General features: G+C 36.7%; 1 protein-coding gene across 2 annotated transcripts in view; it reads left to right on the top strand.

Moving 5' to 3' along the window:
• Nucleotides 1–27,873, top strand: part of LOC128240368 (titin-like) — a 332,344-nt gene that overhangs the window by 184,639 nt on the left and 119,832 nt on the right. For both annotated transcript variants that reach the window (XM_052956995.1, XM_052956996.1), the window contains 20 exons: nucleotides 131–397; nucleotides 6,359–6,628; nucleotides 6,838–7,107; nucleotides 7,564–7,833; nucleotides 18,001–18,267; nucleotides 18,771–19,040; nucleotides 19,341–19,607; nucleotides 19,825–20,094; nucleotides 20,376–20,642; nucleotides 20,969–21,238; nucleotides 21,438–21,725; nucleotides 22,140–22,436; nucleotides 23,506–23,808; nucleotides 24,087–24,386; nucleotides 24,596–24,710; nucleotides 25,065–25,237; nucleotides 25,583–25,870; nucleotides 26,218–26,520; nucleotides 26,779–27,081; nucleotides 27,394–27,699. In XM_052956995.1, the coding sequence (XP_052812955.1) occupies nucleotides 131–397; nucleotides 6,359–6,628; nucleotides 6,838–7,107; nucleotides 7,564–7,833; nucleotides 18,001–18,267; nucleotides 18,771–19,040; nucleotides 19,341–19,607; nucleotides 19,825–20,094; nucleotides 20,376–20,642; nucleotides 20,969–21,238; nucleotides 21,438–21,725; nucleotides 22,140–22,436; nucleotides 23,506–23,808; nucleotides 24,087–24,386; nucleotides 24,596–24,710; nucleotides 25,065–25,237; nucleotides 25,583–25,870; nucleotides 26,218–26,520; nucleotides 26,779–27,081; nucleotides 27,394–27,699 (5,364 nt within the window). The remainder of the gene's footprint in view (nucleotides 1–130; nucleotides 398–6,358; nucleotides 6,629–6,837; nucleotides 7,108–7,563; nucleotides 7,834–18,000; nucleotides 18,268–18,770; nucleotides 19,041–19,340; nucleotides 19,608–19,824; nucleotides 20,095–20,375; nucleotides 20,643–20,968; nucleotides 21,239–21,437; nucleotides 21,726–22,139; nucleotides 22,437–23,505; nucleotides 23,809–24,086; nucleotides 24,387–24,595; nucleotides 24,711–25,064; nucleotides 25,238–25,582; nucleotides 25,871–26,217; nucleotides 26,521–26,778; nucleotides 27,082–27,393; nucleotides 27,700–27,873) is intronic.

Genomic DNA, 27,873 nt, shown 5'->3' with positions numbered 1-27,873 from the left:
ATTCATATTAATAAATTGTTTGGTTCATCCTATGAATTGCTGTGACGCAAACAAGCCTTAAAACATATATTGTCTATATTTTGCATATAAAGTGTACATTGTTTTATAAGGTCCCATGCTTGCATTCCAGAAGTTCCCGTGGAGATTGTTGCCGAGCTGACAGAGCAACATGTCGAGGAGCACAAGGCCTCGTATTTCACGTGCGAGGTGAACAAACCAGATGTCACAGTAACCTGGCTGAAAAATAACAAGCCTCTCTCACACAGTGACAAACACCAGATGATCGAGGATGGAACTACGCACACACTCATTATCATGGACACAGACAAGGCAGACGTGGCGGAATACTCTGTTGTTGTTGGCGACCGGAGAAGCTCGGCCCAGTTACATCTAGATGGTATGTTGTTACAATTATGAAGGGCTTAAGTTCATTACAGCATTTTAAGCATTTTTAATTTCTGATGAGATATTGTCATAGCCATAGCGCTGTTTAAGGTATCCAAATGAAACATAGTACATATGTTGCCAGAAACAATATGCCAGTAAGGCCCATAACTCTGACATTATTAATTGTAGAGTTATGCTCCTTTTTTCATTTAAAATAAATAAAAGACAAGCATTGTTGTTCGCTCATCAGCACTCTTGTTTTGTCTATGGTAGAATGTTATGGCTATGAAGAAATGTTTACTTGATTGTACAGCTAGACGTTCATTGTCCATTGTGTTTAACTTGTAATTTATTCCTTTCTTTGAGTTCATTGTTTGGCATGCTCATTTTTCTTTTGATTTTGTATTATTTCAATCCAAAACAAATCAGAAAAGAAAATGGTGCACTTGGTTTAAGGTTGCATGCACCTTCATATTTCAACAAGTCAAAAGAAGTCACGATATATTGTCAAACTTGACTGTTTCCTTACTCTCTTTGTGAACAAAGTATATCTCTTGATTGTTCCTACTGTAGCCATAAGGCTTGTTGAAAGATGAACTAGCGTAGATTGTAGTCACATTGCATGCTTAAGAATATATTAGATGTTTATACAAGTATACATATTCATTACAATGACAGTGTGTATATTGATATATCTGCATCTGTAATACTATATATTAGACTGTATCACAAAACAAGTAAACAAGATATAGAATTTCTCTTCCCTATCAGATTTTACTACAAAAACTTGAAAGGACAAAAGAAGAAGGCTATGTTAGAAGAATTAGATAATTTATGGTTGATGCTTATGTAAATTTCATTAGCATTTCATGTCACTTTTAAAAAATTACCTGCCTCCATATAGTTTGTTCTTTTCAATATATAATCAGAATTAGAGATTTTGATATATTTGATCTTGTAATATGACTTATAAACATGATGATAAATCTTAACTCATACGCTTTAACTATAAGCATATATTATTATAAAGACACTGTAATGGCCGTGTGCACAGTTTTTTCTACTAATCTGGGGTCTGCTTTTGGAAAGATACCAGTTACTGTAAATATTCAAATGCTATTAACACTATGATACTGTCATTAAGATTGTCAGAACTTCGTAACAATAATTGAATTCATTTTTCTTAATTTTAAAGCCAAAGGTTAGGTCATTCCAGGTGTAACTTGTGAATGACATAAACGATCAGAAATCAAGAGCAGACTATTGTACAGTTTAAAAGTTGTTTTTTAATCTGACATAAGAATCAAAATCAGTAGGATTCACCTTGAATTGAATACAAACAGTGTGTGTATACCATGGGATAAATTACGTCATTAATGCTACGTCTGAAGGCATTATGCTTCAAATGAAGACTTAAAACAAAGATAACTTAATAAACAGAGCAGTCTGTTCCACTTAAGGATTCCTGCTGTTGGTCTTTGACTTTGGCAACAATTTGGAGTCTTAGTCCTTTTACCCTGTTTTGGACATGAAACCCTCATACTCAAACAGACCCCCACTGTTCTTCAGGGTTGACAATTATCACCTGTTAGAGCCCCTGCCCACTTTTCTGTGATAGGTTCAGTTGCGCACACGGCCATAATTGTCAGCATATAGCTTAGTTTTGCACAGGGAACTTCAGTTTTGCATGTTGGAATGTTTGCATGTTTGTGTGTATTGTTGTTTGCAGGGTATATAATGAGCATGGTACCAGTACAGATACTAACGCCACTACGCCAGTCTGAAATCCACACAAACCAGTCTGTGACGTTCTCCTGTCATCTCTCACACAATGATGAACCAGTCACATGGTTAAGAGATGGTGTTGAAATCTTGCCAAACGCAAAATATGAATTGATGACTTTCGGCAATGTTCACAAACTAAAGATCAGTGATCTAGAACTTTATGACGAGGCTGTCTATACGCTAAAAATAGACTCGTCAGAAAAATCTTCCTCAGCTATGTTATTTTTAGAAGGTCTGTAGAAGGCTTTGTTACGCTTTCTCCATTATAAGTGTGCTGTCCCCTGTTTGAAATGAACAAAATAATGGGGAAAGATTGAACCCATGACTCGTGCAGTGAGTTTAATATATCACTCAGGACCTGTTCATTGCACGTGCACATATACTAACAATGCTTGCACAATTCATCTGACATCAATTTCTTAAACAGTCTTAAGTTACAGGATAAAGCTAATCTCACTTATCTTGTTTTGGTGTAATATTCTCATTTTTTATGTTGAAAAATCTAATTTATTGAGTAATTAAATCAGCTAAACGAAATAAGATACTCCAGCCGGCTACATTGAAGCTTTTTTTAGAAATTGGAGTCAGAATGAACATTAACATTGTATATTTAAATTTTATTTTTGATCTAAGCCTGTAATAGCTATAGCTAGCTTGATATTTATATGGAAGGTGATGAAGCTGTATAGGTTTTGTAAAATGTTCTGTAGATATTTGTACATTGATAATGTAAATGAGTAATGCAAGAAGTTGCAATAAAATACATCTTTTATTCCCATCAAGCATCAAATGCTGTTGGATCATTTATGTTCATTTTATTCATAATAAATTTGTAGATAGAATAGGTTTATTTATTTTCTAAAAAATAAATTATGCATTAAGTGAAATCGTGTTTTTATTCCTGGATATTTGCATACAATATAATCAGAGAAGACTAGAACATCCTTTTTTTTCAAAAATATTGCATGGAGTTATGCTCTCAAAATATATCTTTATATTATTGTACAGATTTTGTACAGAGGCTTACTAACATATGCACAGTTTTTGAAAATTTATGAAAGAAGTGTTTGAAAAACATGAATGAGCATGTCAAAACCCATAGTGTTTTGCGTACTAGTTATTTTGATAATATCACATCCTGTTCTAATGTAACTATGACATCACTTCCTGTGTGAATTCAAAATCTATGACATCAATTTCTGTACCCACAATCCTCTGCTTCCAGAACTTCCCATAAATGTGTCCTTGAGTGTAAAACGCCATAAAAGACAAAGAATTGACTATGTGGAACAACTAGCCACATTCATTTGTAAAACCTCAAAATCTTTGGTAGAGGTTTTGTGGTATAAAGATAAAGAAGAATTAAAAGTGGGTCGTAAGTACGAGATATATCGTCTTGGTCGAGAACACACGCTGACTGTGCATGAACTGTGTATGTCCGACTACGGTGATTATGTGGTTACCATCCGCAGTCTCCGGCGACTGCCGCATGCTTCCATAGAGATAGGTTGGTATGGTTGGCGTGTTTGTTGAGAGCTGGGTGGTAAACTGTACATCTATTTACAGTTACTGTAATTACACAGAACATTTTAGGATAAAACTCCTACTGGTCTAGTTTTGTGGCACCAAAAGTAAAACTTTTGCGACAAGAATTGTAAAGATAAAACTCATGTCAGGGGGTTAATAAGTGTAAAACAGAGGGCATTGGAACCAAGGCTAAAGGTCTCTCAATGTCCCCCTCATACAAATGTTTCCTATTTGTGGTGAGAAGTAGTTTTAAACAAAAACAAACCATTCTGAACATTAATGTACACAGAGATAATACAGTGTTAGCACCAGCTCTTGATGAACATCGTCTTGTTGTATCATATTTGAAGGCCATGTACAGATTGATTTACAATATTAAAATAAAAATAAAATGTTTTGGTATTAAAAGTGACTATTTCAATCTCTTCACAAGGTATTTTAGCCTTCAAATATATAAATATGTCTTTTGTTGTGAAATATTTTGCATCTTTTCTAAAAACTGCATGTAATACAAGAATGGCAAAGAATAAAAGAAATATTTTCCTTCAAACTGCACAAACAACTATTCTTGTGACTTTTGTTTGATATTGCATTTTGTTTTTGCAAGCATGATTCAGGTTTGATTTATTAGGGGAAGTTTTTTTAAACCTTGAGGTATGGAAAAGCGTTTTCAGATGTTGGTTACCGTCTTCCTGTCCGATTCTGATATTGAATATACGACCTTGCATACTTTGTATGTTTTTTTTTCCAAAATAAAATATGTTTAAACCACAGACCTTGAAGAATGAGTCATCTTTTACCTTGCATCTCATTATATTCAACATCCAGGGATGAATGTCATTAAGGAAGTGAAGAAGACCATGTGAAATCATTGTTTTACAAAGAAAATTGAGTGAGAGGGCGTTGGCAGAATTTTTTGTAGGGGATACAGAGGTTTTCACTTGTATAACTCTTTGAAAAGCAGAAGCAAATTCTTCTCAAAGGAGAAGCTTGAATTTTATGAATTATGTCTCCCCCTCTCTGGGGGAGACATATTGTTTTTGCCCTGTCCGTCAGTCCGGTAGTCCGGTAGTCCGGTAGTCCGTCAGTCCGTCAGTCCGTCAGTCCGTCAGTCCGTCAGTCCGTCCGTACGTCACACTTCGTTTCCGATCGATAACTGGAAAACCGCATGACCTAGGATCACCAAACTTGGTAGGGAGGTTGGTCATGAGGTGTAGAAGATCCCTATTGTTTTTGGGGTCTCTAGGTCAAAGGTCAAGGTCGCGGCGACCCCCAATGTAAAAAACATTTCCGCTCAATATCTTGACAATGGTTTGACCTAGGTTCACCAAACTTGGTAGGGAGGTTGGTCATGAGGTGTAGAAGATCCCTATTGTTTTTGGGGTCACTAGGTCAAAGGTCAAGGTCGCGGCGACCCCCAATGTAAAAAACATTTCCACTCAATATCTTGAGAATGGTTTGACCTAGGTTCACCAAACTTGGTAGGGAGGTTGGTCGTGAGGTGTAGAGGATCCCTATTGTTTTTGGGGTCACTAGGTCAAAGGTCAAGGTCGCGGCGACCCCCAATGTAAAAAACATTTCCGCTCAATATCTTGAGAATGGTTTGACCTAGGTTCACCAAACTTGGTAGGGAGGTTGGTCGTGAGGTGTAGAGGATCCCTATTGTTTTTGGGGTCACTAGGTCAAACGTCAAGGTCGCGGCGACCCCCAATGTAAAAAACATTTCCGCTCAATATCTTGAGAATGGTTTGACCTAGGTTCACCAAACTTGGTAGGGAGGTTGGTCGTGAGGTGTAGAGGATCCCTATTGTTTTTGGGGTCACTAGGTCAAAGGTCAAGGTCGCGGCGACCCCCAATATAAAAAACATTTCTGCTCAAAATCTTGAGAACGGTTTGACCTAGGTTCACCAAACTTGGTAGGGAGGTTGGTCATGAGGTGTAGAAGATCCCTATTGTTTTTGGGGTCACTAGGTCAAAGGTCAAGGTCGCGGCGACCCCCAATGTAAAAAACATTTCCGCTCAATATCTTGAGAATGGTTTGACCTAGGTTCACCAAACTTGGTAGGGAGGTTGATCATGAGGTTTAGAAAACTCCTATATTTTGGGGGGTCACAAGGTCAAAGGTCAACGTCGCTGTGACCTCTAATGTAAAAAAATATTTCCGTGCAATATCAGGAGAATGCTTTGATCTAGGTTCACCAAACTTTGAAGTGAGGTTGGTCATGATGTCTAGTTGATTTTGCAATCAGTTGGTCAAAGGTCAAGGTCACTGACCTTGAGGTGAAGAACCGGTTTCTGCTCAATAACTCAAGAACGTTTACACCCAGGAACTTCATACTTGGTATGCCAGTTAGTCATGACTAGTTGATGGCCCCTATTGATTTTGGGATCCATCATTGATTATTTCTCACCTACGACCACACAATGGGGGAGACATGCGCTTTTTCAAAAAAGCAATCTCTAGTTTAGAAATATCCCTTGAGTTTGTAACAATTAACAGTTACATTAGAAAATGGCCAAAGTATGCTCTGGTTTTGTGACAATTAAACAGTAAAAATGCAGTCAAGACACTTAGCTGTTGAAATGGGTTATGAAATTCAACCTAAAAATTCAATTACATATTATTGGTCATTATTAGTCTTAATTCCTTCTCATACAGAGCCTCCAAGTCAGTTCATAATTCCGCTCAATGAAGCCTCGTGCCAGGAAGGTGAAGAGGTCACGTTTACGTGCGAGATATCCGAAGACAAGATCCCCGCTCGTTGGTTCAAGGACGGTGATAAACTAGAGCCATCAGAGAAATATGTGATGAAACAAGATGGCCGCAGACACAGCCTCACTGTGAAGAACACTACATTGGACGATAGGGCAGAGTATACAGTGAAACTGAAGGATGGCAAGGAAAGCACTGCCCCACTGTTTGTTGAAGGTAGAAAGCTAAACACACCTAAATGCAATCTTTTAGTTTAGTCTTTCTCTGGGATGTTATCAACTTCTCTGCGTGCATGACAAACAAAGGTTGAAATGCAGTTCCTTGTTAGTAATGAAAACCAAGCTTTTCTGCTTATTTTCAAAACATAATTTTCAAAAATGTATCATTCACTTATTGAAATCTGTTGCACATCTTAAACTTTTCAGAGTCTCCGCTTGAGTTTACCATGCCACTACAAGAACAAATGGAATGTGTCCAAGGTGACGCCGTAACTTTGACCTGTGAGGTCAACAAGCCCAACCGCCCAGCCATGTGGCTTAGAGATGGGGAGCAGGTGACCATTGCCGACGGATATGAGATCATTGTCGACGGCAATGTGCACAGCCTGGTCATCAGACAAGCTTCTCTCGAACATGAGGCAGAGTATACGTGCATGATCGGCAATGCTGACACAACTACCACGCTCTATGTTGAAGGTTGGTGTCGTCAAAATTTGAGCATTAGCATGAAACAGGTGTAATCCTTCCGATTTTATATACAGATACAGCTGTTTTGCGGTGAGCCGTGGAATTGTGTTATTGATTTTAAAAACTAGATTTTAATTTTGCCAATTATGGGTGTGAACCAAGCCTTTCCAACTTCCAGCCTTATGACTTGTATAGATATTAAATGGTTATCAACCTCAAGCATAAGTAGGAATGAATACGCTGTGTCATTTCATATGAGATACCCTAACTTTAAGTTTATAAATAAATGGTTATACCTAAAATATCTTTTTGATATTGCATATTCTTTAAACTCTATTCATTATAATACAATATTCTCAATGTCGATATTTGGATTAATTTTATAATGAATCCCCAGAAATTATTTCATTGATTTTTAACTCAAGTCAAATGTAAATAATTTTTATATTTATTTTGTCCAATCAGAGCCAGCCACAGAATTCACCCATCGCCTCAGTGACATAACAGGCAAAGAGGGTGAAGACATTGAAATGTACGTCAAACTCAGCAAATCTGATGTTCCCGTCAGCTGGATGAAAAATCGTAAGCCCCTCACACCAAGCGATCGTATCAAGATCCTGTGCGAGCGATATCGACAGGTGCTCCAAATTCTTGATGCCATTCCAGAGGACGAGGGCGAATACACGATCTGCCTGCCAGACAAGACAGAGTCTTCTGCTATTCTGACAATTAAAGGTAATAATAGATTGCATAATCAATAATAAATGCATTACCAGTAAAACTGCCTGTCTGATCTGCGAAATCCCTCTCCTCAAATGCAATTAACCAATTATTACAATTACCACATTTCATATTTGCTTGCTGTGTTTCAAAGTTAACAGTTTGAGGTGTTGTCAGAACCTTCTTTGCATAGTTGTCATTGATGTCAGCATCGTCATGCAAGAAGTTCAACCTTGGCAATAACTCAAAAAACTTTCAAGATATTCAAATTAATCTAGGTAGTACACATGTTTCCAAGGACAATATGTACATGTTCAGGATGGCCGATAACTCTGGCTTTAATATTTGCCAAATTATGCCTCTTGTTCATCAGGAAAAACCTAACGATTGATGATTTTTCCCATCACTCTCATTCGCTATATGACTGACTTTTGTTTCTAGTATTACAATAAAACATGACGCTTGTTGTATTTCAACCATTTAATTTCTTTGACCAGCTTTGACAAATAACGTCTGACAAGTGACCAGGCGGATTCAAGATTCAATTCGCGCCATGTTAATTATATAACTTGAAACAGTGTTGAAGTCTCTTGAAGTGATCAAGACTCTTTTGATCCCCCTAAAGCACGCTGTTGAGAAGTCAAAATCATCCAACTTTCAAAAGATTTATTTATATACTTGTACAATCATAAACACACATTTATTAGAAGAGTAAAGAAAAAAAATATATATCAGGTATCATCACATTACAAAATGTAGAAGTTCCACAACAACAACAAATCAATATATACATGGAAACATCATATCACAAATATATTACAATTTATCATACGCACAGCAGATAATTACATATTATATTATTATTTACACTCATGAAAAACATCATAAAATATATGGTAGACTGTATTCCACTCTAGTGCAATACAGTCACGCCATAACAAGTATTATTGTTTTTGTTTTTTTATTATTTCATAAAATAAAGTAGTTAGTCACTAAAAAGTTAAATGATAAAAAGAATGTTTTAAGCTATTTAAACCAGCAATGTTTGTAATAAAAGGGTACTGCAATTTTACCCAGAATGTTTTATTCGGCCACCATGGATTTTTGCAGACTTTTTATGATAGGAAATAACTTGCAAATCATACTATAAATCACATCACAAAATTCACTCAATAGAAGGCCTGTTCATCAGGACAAGATGTTCAGTGTTTACTGCAACTTCTGCTGTGATTTTGGCAAAGTAACATTTTGCAGTCTTTGCAGTTTGAACAATCAGCCTTTGCTTTAACTTCGTCCAATGACAGCTCTTGTACTAGATCAGGTAAGTAATGTTTCTCTGCTGCTTTCTGGACTAGCCCATTCAATATGAAACTGTCATTATTCTCGCGCAAAACTCGTCTGCTTGTCTGAGTGTGTTTGATCCATTCTTTTGGAAGTTCAGCAATCTCCAGAAATCGTTCCCAGTCTTTCTGTCCATTGAATATTTTCAGCTCCACACCTGGAGTGGAAAGTAGCTCTATCAAACCATCAGCATTTTCATCTGTGAAATTAATTACATCATATATCTCGAAGAATGTCCCAATATGGATTGTAACATTCACATCTACGGGTCTCTCCATATGCTTACTGAAATTTCGGATTTTTTCTGCACAAACACAACAGGGGGAATAACTCATGAATATTTCCATATCAACGTTTATTTTATTGTTGTTTAAAGACCCATGTTGTGCTAGTTGTTGCCCTAGATCTTGTAAACACTTATCCTCAGCATGATTTCCTGGTATCCAACTATTACCAAATGCTTTAACTTGTGTTGGAGCAATTATTTTTTGTTTTCTCTTCATGTCCACTTTGCTGACCAGGTAAGTTACTTGGGGCATATTAACTTCGGCACCATAGGTAATGCTGTTTGCAAAACATGTTGTAAATATATATTCTTCTATGAGCACCGTTGGTTCAGACATTCTTTTTTGCTGAAACTCCACTTGAAATAAATATATATCAACTTTTTATGTCCTACACTCAACTATTAACATTGACAAAATCTTAACTTCCTGATGTTTTTGTGAACAAAATTTATTACGTATGCCCCCAAAATAGTGATCAGTGTCCTTTAAACATGATTTTGCTCATATGACAAGAAAATCATCATGTGGATGGTCCAAGTTGAAAAAAGATAAAACTGTTTCAGCAATAGATACAGTGCAAGTTTTTCTTCAAAAGTGTCCTCTTGCAAACGAAAGAAGCCGTTTCGCTAGGACGAACACCAATTTTATCCGAGGCCAATCACCTACGACAAGTAGGGTATGCTGTTAGTGAAATTCCTCTTAAATATTTCTTCTGTTATGAGGGGCTCCTGGGTGAAGCTGAATTGGGGTCCTGTGCTGTAGCCATTCTTCCTTACAGTTTGTTGAGCTAGTGTGTCTGTGTTGATATTGCTATATTGATGTAGGTACTCCTTTTGTTAAAACAGTTATTTAGTTTTAATTCCACTTGAAATAAAATGATTTTAACTCCTTATGTCTTAAAGTGACTATTCTACTTGCTAATAAATATAATAAGTAGGTCCTCAAACAAATGATCAATGTCCTTCATACTGTAAGAGATACCTTTACACTATACTGGAAGTCAGTAATGCATGATGGGTTTTTATGTTGATGTAAACGATATTTTTCTGTTTATCTTCTGCTATAAACAAGCTTATGACATTATTCTAAATTTTACCAGTTATGAATACTTTATGGACTTAAATTTATTAAAAAATCAAATTCAGCTATGCTATCTATAATAATACATGTATACATGTGTAACAAACAAGATTTGTACGGGTTTTACCGCATTCTTAATTAATGACTGAATCAAGATTCAAGGAGTTGTCTGTCCTTTGACGATATTTCCATCATTTTTTATACATCAGTTTTTTTAAGTAAGTGTTGGTTTCCAAGTGGGCCATTCACATTTTTCACATAAGGTTTTAAAATATAAAGTCTATATTGTTGTTCCTGAGATGTGAATTTACATTGTTGATAATTTTAGTGAGTCTGATATCATTTAATTACTTTAGGTTTTGTTTTATTGTATTAAAAATGTTGGTTGTCAATTTTTCGACACTCAGCGCGAATAATTCAAACTGACAGGCTAAAGATTACATTATAGCTTCTGCCAATGGAATAAACACATGACTTGAATATTGAACAGATTATATGAAACATGAACACATCTCAGTAGTTTTTCACTCACAATCTCCCTGCCTTTGCCCAGTATCGAACCTGAGAGTTAATGTGACGCCCGTGCACCTACCACTGCTTGTTAAACATGAGTTCTGTAACATATGCTTGAACTCATGACAAGGTTCCCATTACAACAAAGGCTTATTATTGGTTGGCTACTTCTACTCCTATGCTATTTCAGCCCATTCAATATGAAACTGTCATTATTTCTCAAATATTGATATTTGTATTCAGCTTTAGACATTTTGAATATCTTATTCAGTGGTTTTAATACTCACAGAAATTCATTTCATGGTAGGGCAAAACACTGCGCAAAACTTTTCTGTTTGTCTGAGTGAGTTTGATCCAGTCTAGTACAAGTTCTGTCCAAAGCCATCTCCACAAATCACCCACAGTATTTTGTTCCTTGAATGTTTTCCTTTATACATGCTCATATGACAATTCTTATATCAGGGGAATTGTCCGAAATAGATATTTCACTATAAATGAGGTTCTGAGGTGATAAAGGCTTATTAATGACTTTCAACTAATTAACTTATTGTAATAATATCTGTACATTTGATTACCAAAGTACTCTGTGTTCATGTTGTGAGTTCGTCAGACATGTTTACCAGGGATCGTGTTTTTACTCCTACATTTTCCATACCTCATACTTTTCTTACTGTCATATTTTCTTCATTTTGCTATATGTTTTCGCAAATTGAGCTTCAGCCAATATTGAAGTTGAAATTTAAGATTGCAGATGAATTGAATAATTAACCGAGACTTACCTTCGTAGATGGAAAGGTGAAGGTTGATTATAATTTCATCGACTGCAAACTCCTTAATTGCTCACAAGAGATACGGTCGCAGCTACTGCAGCCAGAACTTCAGTATTTAGAGCCAATGAGCCAAAATTTATAGATACATTTTGGCTCGTCGAAATTTGAAAGTATACAAGGGTGGGTTGGGTAGGGTGTGTGAGCACGTAAGAGTTTGCAGTCGATGAAATTATAATCAACCTTCACCTTCCCATCTACAAAGGTAAGTCTCGGTTAAATATTCAATTTCATCTCCTGTAAACTCGTTAATGTGCCCCACAGAGACTTTAGAGTTAATTTCAAGTTTTGACTTAAAAACACATGAAATATACTTTGAAAATTTAATGTGTTAAAATGTCCCATGTAATTGATATATTTACACAAGCAATGCATCAATACAATGAATGTAAATTAGCATATATTTATCAGTGTTTCTATACAACACAAAGGGTAAATCAACTGTCAACCAACAAGTTTGATAGGTCTGCATCCTGAACAGTCTTTTGACTCAGAATTTCCTTATTATAAAATTTTGCAAATGTGTGCGTATCTGTCCATCCTGCAGTTTTGACTATGGTGCCAAGATCCACTCCTGCACTTTTAGCGGTAGAAGTGGAAGCTGCCCTAGTGCTATGAGGCCCATACTTATTTTCCAGGCCAGATTTGATCATTATCGTCTTAACCCAACAGCTAATGGTATCACGAGACACGCCTTTGTGGGGTTTTTGTGTGCTGATCATCAGCTTGTCTCCCATACGAAGGTCGGCTGTACGCCTTAGGTACTTGTCCAATAACATTACAATGCATAAAGTTTCTGATTGATATTTTGCTAATTTAATGGTCTGTAATTGATTTCCTGGTTTTGTAGTTTTCAAAACTGCTGAAGGTGTAATTGTTACGTAACTTTTGTCTGGAGAAAATATTATATCGGACACCTTGAGCAAATGTAAAGTTTGACATCGTTGTGCTGAAACCAACAAATATAACATGGACAATTTTTGTGAAAGTGCCAACAATGAGCCATCATCCATTTGTCTTAAATATATCAAGACTGTGTTAACATCCCATGTACTTTAATATTTTGGTTGTGTCGGCCTTTTGCGAAAACAACCCTTCATGAATCGTCCAGTTAGGCCATTCTCATGTATGTCAATATTAGCACACACTTTGAAAAAGGTACTGACAGCCGAACGTGCTGTGTTGAGTGTGCTATAACGTTGCCCTTGGTCAAATAATTATGATAAAAACTTTAAAATATTGTTTATATTGGGATCAAGGGGATCTTTGTCTTCCCCAGAGTAATATATCCATTTCTTAATATGTCGGTCGTATTGTAATTTTGTTGAAGATTGCCAGGAGTCGATGATGATTTGTTGAGCCCGTTCCGGTATGCCTCTGGACCGGAGGGCTGTCCTGATATGGGAAAAACTGCCAGACGAATTTTGCGAAGTGGATGTTGTGCCTTGGGTTTGTGTGGCAATCCTGAAATCAATCAGTTTATATTTTGTCAATAGAACATGTAATATTTAAACTTAGAATATACCTAACTTGGTAATATCACATGATAACATCGACTAGCCAATCACACATAAGAATGATTTTTACTAGGTATTACATACCTAGTAATATTTTTTAATGGAAAAATACAAAAAAAATGTGAAAAATAAATTAATTGTATACTATGTGGTACTTCAGTTAGTTAGTTTTTATGCATTGTACACATCGATACCAAGTTTATGTCAGTTTTCGACAATTTACTTTTTTTCCGCTATTTCATCATACGGTGTATAGCCCCTTTAATACACCTTTGTTTATACTGTAAAACCTTTTCGAAGTTTCTCAAAGGACTGAAATGTTTTGACATATTATCCAACATACTTATAATGTATTACAAACAGACGATTTAAATAATAAAACATATAAAAATAAAAACTGGGCCACTCAAGTTGAAAATATTTTGAATGAACATGGTTTTTCTGATATTTGGCGAACTAAAAGTATCGATAATTACATATTTGAGGTATTCAAAAAGAGAATTATAGAGAAATATTGCCAAAGTTGATACGCAGATATCAATAATTCACCTAGATTAAGAACATACGCCTTATTTAAACATGTTTTCATTAGAGAAAAATATTTAGAAACAATCCATGAAAACAAATTTCGATATGCTCTTGCATGATTTAGAACTTCTGCCCATAGACTTGGAATCGAGACGTGCAGATATACTAACACACCTGTAAATGACAGAATATGTGTATCATGCAATCTGAATCAGGTAGAATCTGAATTTCATTTTCTACTTGTGTGCCCAAGATATAGGGAATTAAGAAACAAATTTTTTAAGCCTTATTTTTGCCACTGGCCAACGTTAAATAAATTTGAATCCATGTTAAGTTGTAACACAAAGAATAACACATATAGACTAGCAAAATATATTTACTTTAATAACCAGCTAAGGGAGGTTTTACATAACTAGGCTCGTATTTCCTTTTATACCTGAATTGCTGTTATTTAATGTAGTGATACTAACAATTTTAGCTATATTTCTATTTTTATTACAACACTTGAACAACTATAGGATGTTATATCATTCATGTTAAATTGCTCCAGAAAATTGTATTTCTGTACTTTCTCCATTCATTGTATTGTATGTTATATGCTATGAACATTATATAATGTTTTACGTAATAAACTTATCATATCGTATCGTATCGTATATTATGTTAATTTCTGATTTAAATATTTTGTTTTCTTCAAGTTAAGCTATTTGGTCTTTGTTGGAGACTCATATGCTGTCAAAATGGAATGCTAAACTTTCAAATACATTAAAACACTATGCACTCCTATTTCACCTACTACTTTAGATGTTATCAACTTACACCATTCTTGATTCTTTTGAATATGTGCAGTTGAAATGTTTTATGACAGAATGACATTTCTGTTTTTGAAAGACAGATATCTCTTTTACTTACCTTAAATTACTGAAACATAATATCGCTGAGTGAATAAGAGTTTTATTAATACAGAAATTGATATCTTGCATTAGCATTTTAGCTTCTTCATTGTCAAATGTTCTTTTCAAGACAAACTATTTGCATTTTATCAAATAATACAATGTTTTAATCGAATTACCATAGGAGTGCGTCCAAAGACTACCCCCAGGTGCAAATTTGTCCATGTTGCATTAAAACATATCTTTATGGATATCTGATATAACTATTTTATAATGCACTTACACATTTCAAAATCAATTCTGACATTAAAATGTATTATAATTACAAACCTATATTGTTTAGCTTTGTACCTAAGTTGATTTTATGATCAATTTAACAGCTACTGTATGTCTATTAATACACATGTTTAACAAACCAGATTTGTGCAGGTTTTACCATGTACTTTATGAACAACTGAATCAATTTCTGGGAGTAGAGTCCTCCAATACTCTCACAATTAAAGGTAACATAAGATTGCAGAATAAAAACATCAATGCCTTCCCAATATAATTGCCTGACGGATCTGTGAAATCACTCTTCTCAAATCCAGTTAACCAATTATTACTATTACCACATTTCATATTAGCTCCCTGTTTTTCCAAGAAAACAGTTTGAGGTGTTGTCAGAACCTTGGCATCTTTGCTCAGTTGTCATTAATATTAGAATCACCATAGAACAACATTGGCCGCAACTCGTCATGGAAGAACTTCAACCTTGGCAATAACTCAAAAAACTTTCAAGATATTCAAATTAAACTAGGTAGTACACATGTTTCCAAGGACAATATGTACATGTTCAGACAGGTCTATTTGTTTCTTTTGGCTTTAATATTTGCCAAATTATGCCCCTTGTTCATCAGGAAAAACCTAACAGTTGTTGATTTTTCCCATCACTCTCGTTCGCTATTTGACTGTCTTGTGTTGCTAGTATTACAATACACATGACCCATCTTGACATTCAACCGTTTAATTGACCAATTAAGGGATTATATTTTGTCAATTAATAAAAGAACATGGTTGTATAATACAATAGATTATTCTGGCAACCTCTGACAAGTGACCGGGCGGAGTCAAGGTCTATTTTGCGTAATGTTACTTATATTACATAAAACAGTCTTCAAGTCACTTGGCTGAGAAGAAAAAATCACACAATTTTCAAACCATTTATTCATAAACTTGTACAATCATTAACACACATGCATTTAAAAGAGTAATAAAGCAAAAACATATCTCATTAAATTAAAAATTATTATTCAAAGTTCCATGAAAGCAAATCATGGTAAATACGTCATAATACACACTGTCCTTCATATATGTTTCTGGCAAAGTCTAACTTTGCAATCTTTGCACTGATCTATGACCTCCCATTTCAGCCCACCTAAAATCAAACGGTCAATAACCTCTCGATATTTTCTTTCATCAGTCCTTGTGTGAGAAGTCAGACCTTCGGGAAGATCAGCAATCTTCAGAAAGTGTTTCCAGTCCTCTTCACTCGTGAATGTTTTCAGCTCCACAAAAGGAGTAGAAATGAGACTCTTCAAACCAATAATGTATTGTTCTTCATTTAATCTATAGAATGTCCCAATTTGGATTTGTAATTCTATAAGAATGTTTTCATTATCCTTTAAGAATTCTGTAATTTTTTTTGCACATGAATCACAAGGGGAATAACTCAGAAATATTTCCACATGCATGTTATATGTCTTTGCATGATATTGTTCTTTTAAAACTTTCTCTAGATACTCTAGAAAATAGTCCTCGGCATGTTTACCGGTATTTGTATTGTTCTTAAAACTTTTTGTAAAGACATCTTGAATTTCGTCTTCTGTCATTATAACCACTTCGCTGAGCAGGTATGTTTTTTTGGGGCAAGCTGGTATGTTCTGTCCATAGCTATTGCTGTTTGCAAAATTTATGATGAAAACGTCTTTGGTAATATCACACTCATTTAAACTACTAGCGCCAGCCATTCTTCCTTACAGTTTTTTTGGTAAGTGTGTCACTGTCAATATTGTTATTTTGATATACTTTTATTAAAACAGATATAATTATTTTAAATTCCACTTAAAATAAATATAAATCAAATCTATATGTCTTACACTGAGTTATCCACGTTGAGAAAATCTGAACTGACAGTTGTATTTGCAAGCAAATTTTAATAAGTATGCCCCCAAATAAGTGATCAATGTCCTTTATTCCTGCTTGTACTCACATGACAAGACTGTCATGACGACCAAGATATTGATTGAATAATTTTCTGCTATATCCTTTTGTATTTCATGCAATTTGAAACTGTCACTATTGTCCCATTTTGTTTGCTTATTATTCTCATTATTGATCGAATATTGATATTTTCTGTCAGCTTAAAATATTTTATATATTATAAATATGGTTATAATACTCAAAGATATTCCTTTGACTGCACGGCCTTACACCTTGCAAAACTTGTCTGTTTGTCCGAGTGAGTTTGATCCATTCAATTGGAAGTTTAATAATCTTTGCAAATTACTCCCAGTATTAAGTTCCTTAAATGTTTTCTATTGTACATGTTCATATGACAATTCTTTTATCATTGGAGTTGTCCAATATAGATAAAACTGTTCCACTATAAATGAGGTTCCGAGGTGATAAAGACTTATTCATGACTTTCAACTGATTACACTTATCAATGTAATTATATCTGTACTTTTGATTACCAAAGTACTCTGTGTTCATGTTGTGAGTTTGACAGACATGTTTACCAGGGATTGTGTTTTTATTCCTACATTTTCCACTACCCTGTATGATTGCTCCCCAGCTAAAGTTGTAGGTTAAATTTTCTTGTGTCATATTTCCTTCAATTTGCTATATGTTTTTTGAAAATTGAACTTAGCCAATATAATTGAATATTTAAGTTGAAATCAAAGTTAAGATTATCAATGAATTCACTGAAATAGTTCTGTTACGTCCATACAGATCTAAAAATACCATCCATAATATGTTAATCCCAATGTCGAGGCAGCTTGTGGTAAGCTTGACATAGTTGTCACAATTGCATTTCAGTGTATGTGTGTGCGAGCCAGCGTCCATCTCAGTGTCCATGCGTCCCATGTTGGCTTGTCTAGGATGCAACTTGGCCTTTGAGAGTTTTTAAAATGTGTTGTTTTTTCTCCTGCAGAGAAAGCACCAGAGTTCACCAAGCCTCTGGGTGACCAGGAGGTGGATGAGAAGGGCACGCTGACCTTGACATGTGACCTTAACAAGCCTGACATTCCTGTCAAGTGGTTGAGAGATGGGAAGGATTTGGATGCTGATGAGCGTGTGGCTGTCTCCATGGATACATACACACACCAGCTGGTCGTCACGGACATCAGTCTTACCGATGCAGGAAAATATTCGTGTGTGTGTGGTGATGTCAGCACGGAGTGCACCATCAAAGTCAAAGGTAACGAGTTCTTGATTTTTTTTAACAAAATATATGAGAAGACTGTTCAATTTTAAAGTTGTTAAATGTTTTTGGTAATGACGCATTCTAGTTATACAGACACTGCATGTGTCACTGTTATGCTCTTGCCTTTATTTAAAGAAAAAAGCATTTATTTTTAAATATAATTCAAAGTATCATCTGCAATTATAAAAGATAAAAATTACAGAGAGCCTATTATGATAGGATACTTTTCTGATATCTTGTATAATGGGGTCAGTGTGCAAACTGGTCTCCATGGTGACCATGCAGTCAAAAAGTGCAGTGATAATTCATGAACTGTTCCCTCTTCCTCATCCATAAAGGAATAATGTAATAAAAGTATATTTCATCTTAACTATGTAATTGTATCTTGAATTTAACATCCTAACTTTTATTGAAAATAAAATCTTTACTTTTACTGATTTTAAATCCTTAACTTTAACTTAATATCTTAGCCTAAGTTATACTATTTCCTTGCTCAGAATTACCAGCGGAATTCATCAAACCACTCAAAGATACTAAAGCCAATGACAAGGACAAGACCGCCAGTCTGACATGTGAGCTCAACAAGCCAAATAAACCAGTCAAATGGCTGAAGGATGGTAAACCAGTCCGGGCAAACAAGAACCTCAAGGTTGTCATGGACGCGTATACACACCAGCTTGTGTTCTCTGACATCACACTGAAGGATGCTGGGAAATATAAATGCGTCTGTGGAGACGTCTCAACTTCGGCTACCTTCACTGTTGGAGGTAAAATGTCCTGTGATTTCATTTTCAGTTTAAAATATTTTTTTATTAATCACAATTCTGCAATTTTATATAAAAAAATTACACATAGAAAAACATTAGGTCATAAACACATTACAGACGTTTAAAAAATTAATGTGATTCAAATTAGATGACAAAAAGCATTTTTATGTGTGATATATATTGATTGACATTATTTGTTACATTATGTGACTTGGTTCATCAGTATATATAAAAAATCATGGATTAATCAAGCATGCTAAGTACTAATGTGTATAATATTATCCGACTTTCAACTTTCAGAAGAGCTAATTAAGTTCACAAAGCCCCTCAAGGACACAGAGGTCACAGAAAAGGATGAGGTGACCTTGACCTGTGAGGTCAACAAACTTGGCAAGAAGCCGACCTGGTACCTTGACGATGAGGTCATCACTCCTGGTGACAGGGTCAAGGTCACATCTAAAGGTCTGGTGCACAAACTCACCATTGAGAAGTCCAAACTGCATGATGAAGGCAAATACACCGTAGCATTTGGAGATGCCAAGTGTTCAGCCAACCTAACAGTTAAAGGTACATTAGGATATTTTTTAAAGTGTTACAATGTGTACAAATGTAAGTGCCCTCAATAAGTTAAAATTGAAACTGTAGTAAGTTGACAGTAAATTCAAATTAACCTTATTTAGAATGGAAGGGAATTTTTTTTATACTATTTTGAATACTAGATTTTGACCATTTATTGTTATTGATAAAAGTTATGAGTTCTTCATGGTGCATTCAACTTTTGCAGAGCTGCCAGTTGAGTTTGTTGCCCCACTGAAGGATGTTGCCGTAGCCCAGAAGAAATCTGCCATCCTTGAGTGTGAAGTGAACAAGCCAGATGCCACGGCAACCTGGTCTAAAAATAGCGAGCCAATCACAGTGTCAGATGGCTATGACATCAGACATGACAAGACTCACCATTCCCTGCACCTGGACAGGGTTGCCCCTGACGATGGGGCAGAATACACAATCACCATTGACAACAACAAGTCCAGCACTGCTAAACTCACTGTGAAAGGTAGGATTTTTGTGTCGTTCATTTTCCTCACTATATTACTGAGATTTGTTTGACCTTGTATTTACAGTTTATGTAAAAATAAGTCTTCTTACATGATTGTTAAATGCACATTTGTTCAGCTGAAATTTACCACATTTGCATTTAAATCTAATTACCAATGTTGTGGGGAAAAATGCTCCTTGGATTGAGGAGTAAAATCTGCTTAAAATGTGCCCCAAGTTTGTGTTTTGTGCATTTAACCAGTACCAAACCTCTCACATCTATCCTTGCGCTATGTACAGGTGAGCCCGTTGAGTTCACAGTGCCACTTGAAGACAAACAGACGACAGAAGGGGAGGACGTGACTCTTGAGTGCACAGTCAGTCAGCCAGAACTGACAGCCGAGTGGAGCAAAGACGGGTCACCAGTGGAGGTCAGCGAGAGGATTAAACCGAAGTCAGTGGACACGACACACTCTCTGACCATTGAGAATGTCACTGCCGAGGATTCGGCCGATTATGAGGTCACTGTGGGAGACGCCTCGTCTAAAATCACACTCACTGTTGATGGTAAATATTTCATACAAAATACATTGAATTTAAACATAAATTTCGATGTTCCATATTATTTATGAAAATATGGCCTTATGAAAACCAACTATTTTATATTTCCCATATGATATGTAAATTAAATCTCATTTAACCTCATTAGGTCATATCCTATTTACCGTTTAATCACTACAGAAGCGCAAGTCAAACATTAATTCCACTATTTGACTTCTATTTACATTTATTTACTAATAGCTGTCTATAATATTGTTTACGTCTATTAAGCGTATGTCGATGAAAATCTGAAATTAATCTCTAGGCTAATATTTTACATTCTTGTTTCTCAGAAGCTCCTCTTGAGTTTCTCCGTAAACTCTCTGACGTGGAGGTTGGAGAGCTCCCAGGCAAGGCAACACTCGAGTGTGAACTCAACAAGCCAGACGTTCTCGTCCAGTGGTACCGTGACAATAAGGCCTTGTCTCCTAGCAACAAGTACAAGATGGTGGACGATGGCGCAGTACACAGGCTCGAGATCTCCGACATGGATGGGGAAGATGAGGGGCCATATTCTGTGGTCGCTAAGGGACAGAAGTCTGAGGCCAATGTGTTTGTGGAAGGTGTGGAAACAGAGATAGCTTTTTATGTTTATTTTCTTCTCTTAGAAATAAGATAAATAAATTGTGATAAAATTCCTTCCCTAAAATGTTCTCCTTTCATTATTCTTTACTTTCTAACCTTTATAAAAATAATTGGTAGGAACTAATTTATTGAAGAGCAATGTCATTTTTCTAACTTGCATAATGTTTTATATTCCAGTACCACCAGTTCTGTTCTTAGACAAAAAATTCGACGAGACAGTCACCCTCAAACGTGGACAATCTACCGCGTTTGAGATCCCATTCAAGGGAAGCCCACAACCCACAGTTTCATGGACATATAATGATGGTGAACTACCCGATAAGAAACGTATGGAGGTCCAGACGATTCATAACATGACCACATGCAGGCTCGGGAAAGTTGTCCGCTCTGACGCCGGCCAGTATACACTGACACTAGAAAACAATGTTGGGAAAGCTACACTGAATATTACACTCAATGTCCTAGGTAAGACCCTTTGTAATAAATCTTATGAAGTGTTAAGAATGTTGTAAGATTTAAACATTTTACTTTTAGTAAAGTATTCATAGTTCTTAACTCAGTGGTCCAAATAACCACAAGTCACAAGCCGTGCATTGGTAAAATGCTTTCTGAGCTTTTCCCAAATTCTGGACTTAATATTTGGTTAAACCATGCAGGAAAGCACCTGCGTTCAAATCCTGGCTTGTTCATCCAAAAATCCAATTTCGACAACTGTTGTCTGACTTCACTCACAAGTTTGATATTGTCGTGGTAAATTTATTAACATGCCTAAGTTTAGATTGTCATAAAATCGTCTGTACTTATATCCCTAAACAAGATGAGATACGTTTAAACCTCTTTCCCTGCATGAGTTAACAACTAACAACACTTTCTCTACAGACAAACCGTCAGCTCCAGAAAACCTCTCTGTCTCCGATGTGATGAGCGTCTCCTGTATCTTCCACTGGGAAAAACCCAAGGACGACGGAGGATGTGAAATCAAGCACTACGTTGTTGAGAAGCGCGAGGCAAACCGACGATCTTGGAACAAGGTTGACACAACAGTTACCTTGGAGATGACAATTCCAAAACTTGTGAAGAACACACAGTACCTGTTCAGAGTGGCTGCCGAGAATGAAGTTGGGGTCGGGGAATTTGCTGAACTGCCTGAACCTGTCACTGCCAAGGAGAGCTTTGGTAAGATGTCAGAAATAGCGGTGTTTTCATATTTATTTAAAGTATGATATGAGTTTTATTCATTTGTTTGTTTACCAAAGCTTGTTTATTTCTTGATGATCAGTTTAAAGCATAATTATTATGCTCCCCTTCGAAGAAGAGGGGTATATTGCTTTGCACAGGCATGTTGGTATGTCGGTCGGTCGGTCCGTCGGTAGACCAAAGCTTGTCCGAGTGATAACTCAACAATTTCTGGACGTATGGTCATCAAACTTGACATGAAAGTTGGCCTTGACCAGTAGATGACCCCTATTGTTTTTAAGGGTCATCGGGCCAAAGGTCAAGGTCACGGTGACCTTGAATGGTAAAAGGTTGTCCGAGTGATAACTCGACAATGCCTGCACCCATGGCCCTCAAACTTGACTTGGAGGTTGGGCCTGACCAGTAGATGACCCCTTATGTTTTGGGGGGTCATTGGGCCAAAGGTCAAGGTCACATGTACCTTCAATGGTAAAAGGTTGTCCGAGTGATAACTCGACAATGCCTGCACCCATGGCCCTTAAACTTGATGTGGAGGTTGGGCCTGACCAGTAAATAACCCCTATTGATTTTAGGGGTCATTGTTGAACGAAAAAAGCTTGTCTGTGTGATAACTTGTCAATGCCTGCACTCATGGCCCTCAATCTTGACATTTAGATTTTTGGTGACCAGCTGTTGACTCCTATGGATTTTGAGGTCATAGAGTCAAAGGTCATGGTCATAACACTCTATCCTCACACTTTGAATGGTCATAATCTTAAAACTGCCTCAACGGCATCTAATGTCAGTGACAAATCAGCTGTCATTTCGGTCCATGCATATTTCATTCAATTGTCCATATAATCCTGACAACATGGCGCTCAGGGAGGGCATGATGTTTGACAAACATCTCTTGTTGTAAACTAATATTTCTAAACAGTCTGCAGAAAATTACATAGTTAACAAACTGATAATAATGCTCTAGGTGAAAAAGTTAAAACCTCACATAGTAAGGGAAAGTCCAGTTACTATGGGAAATACTGTGGTTAAGTATGAATTCTAAATTAAACAGTTGTGCCAGACGCCCCAGAGGCTCCCAAGGTCACAGAGATCTTCAAGGATAAAGCTACTGTTACCTGGCAACCACCAAGCAAAGATGGCGGCTCCCCAATCACTGGGTACCTTGTTGAGCGGAACTCAGACGTCAGCAGTCGCTGGATCTCAATCACCAAGAAGCCTGTCACAGAGACTACTCTGTGTGATAAGGAGCTTGCAGAGGGAACCAAATACCAGTACAGGGTCATTGCCCAGAACAAAGCCGGGCCCAGCAAACCAAGCCAGCCCTCACAACCCGCCAAGGCTAAGGATCCTTATGGTGTGTATTTTGTGTCGCTCAGCTTTCCATTTTGTCAAGTAAAATTTTGAATTTTACTACTCTATTCAGGAATGTAACTAATCCATTTCTTCCGAATAAGTTAATAAGAGGTTTTTTTCACAAAATGATCATAATCTTGATTTATGAATATCAATTTTACATTTACAGCATGGTTAGATACCGTAAATAAAAAAAGAATAACCCTGTATTGGAAACATAGAGAAGGATATTTTAAACTTTGATACTAGAATTTCATGCATTTAATACTGTGCCTTCAGACAAGCCAGCTAAGTCAGGCGTTCCAGAGATCATGGGCACAGACAAGTCTTCTGTCGCTCTCAAATGGTCGCCCCCGACAACAGATGGAGGGGCACCTGTTGGCTTCATCGTGGAGTACCGTCGCCGTAATTCCTCTACCTGGCATCGTGCCAACAGTGAACCGGTTGAGGAGACAACGTTCAGTGTGACTGGTTTACAAGAGGGTGAAGAGTATGAGTTCAGAATTACGTCTGAGAATAAGGCAGGAAAAGGTCCCGTCTCTGAGGTTTCAAAGGCCGTCAAGGTTGAAGTGCCTCTTGGTGAGTGTTTATTTTAATCAAACTTTTCAATTTTTATAGCACAAAAATATTCTGTTAGTTGTGAAGAATACTTGTTGCCAATCAAACAGATGAACACTCATAGTCATATAATAATCTTACATTTAGAGCTTTTTGCTTACAAGATAACATCATAAAATCATAAACCTTTTACAAACAAATATTCTAAATTCTATCTCATATTCTTTAAGATGGCGTACCACCAATGATCCTGGAGCCACTGAATGACGTGACTGTCATCTCACCTAACGACGCTATCCTCGAATGTGACATTGATGTCGGAGAGCCAGAATCTGAAGTTAAATGGTACATGAACTATTCAATTTCCTATTAGATCTTTACTTAAATATTAGTTTATGAAAATGTTATATCTGACTCTCAAATAGTGTTACAAATTACTGTGGATACCCTATAGTTTACTATTTGCTTAAAGAACTTATCAATTTACATACAATTGTCTGTTGTTTGTAGATATTAAACCAAATTTTGCTTTAGTATGACCTGTTTTGATAAGATTATGATTCAATAAAAAAATGACAAGGTATATACCATGACCTTGAGCAGACCAACTTAGATTTAATTTTAGCAAACCCTCTGTGTTGTAACTCATTAATATCAGCTAAATAAGCCATACAAACCACATGACCTTGACCCCTGCAGGTTCAAAGGAAGTAAGGAGGTTCGCAAGAGCTCCAAGTATGAGATGAGCTACGAAGACGAGGTTGCCTCCCTTGTTATCCATAAGACAGAGCTTGACGACGCCGGAATGTACGCCGTGCAGGCAGCCAACCCAATGGGCTCTGTGAAGTCGGAGGGCAACCTGGCTGTGCATAGTAAGTAAACATAACACTTCACACATTTCTGACTGCCATTTACTGTTAGACTTATTAGATTAGCTAAATTTTTAAAGATAACTAGCAATTATCATGATTAACGCTCAGCACATCAGTCAAAATCAATACTTTCAATGTGAAAGGCTTGAACACACAACCTCATGAATGAGAAGCAAACATCTTCTGCCGTACTAACACCACTAGATCAACTTATCTTATTTATTATGTATGGCTTTCAACTCATATGACTGTATGGCATAACCTTTTTTAATTTAAAAAATACTTCTATATTTGTTTATGAGACCATTCTTAAGTTATAAAACAATTATTATAAATTCATTCCAGCTCACCCTAAACTGGACTACGACAACCGACTTAAGGGAATACAGAACATCAAGGCTGGTACCACACTGACGCTCCCGGTCAACACGAGTGGAATACCGAACCCCAACATCACATGGCTATTGGACGAGGAGCCAATCGAGCGGTCCGCCCGCATCACCGTGGAAACAGCAGATGGAGTGACCACACTGACAGTGAAGAACGCGACCGTGGATGATACAGGGCTTTACACTGTGGAGGCAGAGAATGTTGTCGGGAAGGCGGTGGCAGACTTTGATGTCAACGTTAAAGGTAAGTGGGTGCTCAAACATGAACCCCGACAAAATGAAATGGTCGTATGGTCAGATTTTGACACAATTTCAAATATGTTTCACACAAAAAAGAATTGTAAATTACCAATAGTTCTTATTTGTATTTCACAATAGCAGCCGCCATTCCTCTTCAATCACAAGAAACTATTGAGTCATATTTGTTGCTTTTTAAAACTAATAATAATATCTTGCAAGTGTTTGATATTTTATTTCTGAAATGTTATGAAGTTGTATAAGATCAGAGATATAAAGAGATGAATATTGTGATCTATCAATTCTTTGTAACTATGATACAAAATCATAAAAATATTGTTCACATATTTTCAGACAAGCCATCTCAGCCCAGCAACCTGGCTGTTCCCAAGGTGATGAAGGATTCCGTGGTGTTGTCATGGCAACCACCAAGCAGCACAGGAGGAAGTGACATCAGCGCTTACATCATCGAGAAACGTGACGCCAAGCGTAACACATGGACCCAGGTGGACAAAGTGCCAGGAAACACACTCACATGCGATGTTCAGAAACTTCTGGAAGGAAACGAGTACTTCTTCCGCGTGTCAGCAGAAAATGACATCGGCCGTGGAGACAATGCTGAACTAGAGGCTCCTATCAAAGCCAAATGTCCATATGGTAAGATTTTAGTTATATAAGTTGATTTTCACTTTAAATGTTAAGTTGTGCATTTGATGGCTGCTCGTTAAATAGTTTACAAAATTGAATCAAATAAGGATGTTTTTTAATAGATTATGTATATTATTTTTAAGAAGGGTTTCTTAATAATATTTTGAACATAAACGCTTATCAATATCTCAAATATTAACCATGTTTTCCCACTTCTTTGTTTTTTTTACTTATTAAATTGTGAGAGTTTCACTATAACTCTTCCAGATGTACCAGACAGCCCAACACACCTACAAGCCACAGAGGTCACCAAGTCCTCAGTGACCTTGACCTGGGAGGTGCCCCAGAAAGATGGCGGCTCTCCCATTACGGGATACGTTCTTGAACGCTGCCAGTTGCCTGGCAACCGGTGGGTGAAGGTCAGCAAGAAACCAGTGCCTGACACTATGTACACTGTGCCGGACCTTGTAGAAAATATACAGTACCAGTTCCGTGTGGCTGCAGTTAATGACATTGGAACTGGAAAACCGTCTGAGCCTACCAGTCCCATACTGGCTAAGCTGCCCTTTGGTAGGTTTATGCACATCAGCCTGGTGACTTGTGATCATCATGGGCCAATATTATTGTTTGTATTATTTTAGTGGTCTCAGAGATGCACAGAAGTTGGAAATGTGAATTTCTAGTCAGAAAATTGCATCAGGGAAATCCCTGCCTTATGATAATAGGAAGAACATTTTTGAAATCCTTTTCCCATTTGCAGAATCATTTGAGTCATTTAAACATTCCAACAATTATCATGATGCAAATTTAATGTGAATACAAAAGTTACAGTCAACTGTCTAGGAACATCTTTATTTTCTGTACTATATTTTGTTATTCCAGACAAGCCAAGTGCCCCTGGAGTTCCCAACATCACTGAGGTGACCAATAACACAGCAACCCTGGAATGGGCCCAGCCCAGCAAGGACGGTGGTAGCCCTGTTACCAATTACACCATCGAGTACAAGCCGAGCACCGGACACAAGTGGCTTCCTGCCAATCGCGGGGACCAGGTGCCCGCTACCACGTTCACCATTACCGACCTTGTGGAAGGAGAGGTGTACCAGTTCCGTGTCACTGCCGAAAACAAAGCCGGAGTGGGAAAACCCTCAGATGTCTCTGAGAAAGTCACCATTAAGGCTCCTGTTGGTGAGTTTAAACATTTCTTTATTTTAAACATCTTGCAGAGTTCACAAGTAGATTTTTATTGTTCTTTAACTGATTATTGAAGTAGTCTATTATCTATGAAAATGGTACTATCACTGAAATATATTTTCATTTTATCATTGTCAATTTCAACATTTTGAAACTTACTTGGTTGAG

Source organism: Mya arenaria, chromosome 7 (assembly GCF_026914265.1).
Source record: "Mya arenaria isolate MELC-2E11 chromosome 7, ASM2691426v1".
In the NCBI taxonomy this organism is placed as follows: Eukaryota; Metazoa; Mollusca; class Bivalvia; order Myida; family Myidae; genus Mya; species Mya arenaria.
The sequence above is the reverse complement of the archived record's forward strand: the minus strand, read 5'-3'. Positions and strand labels throughout refer to the sequence as shown.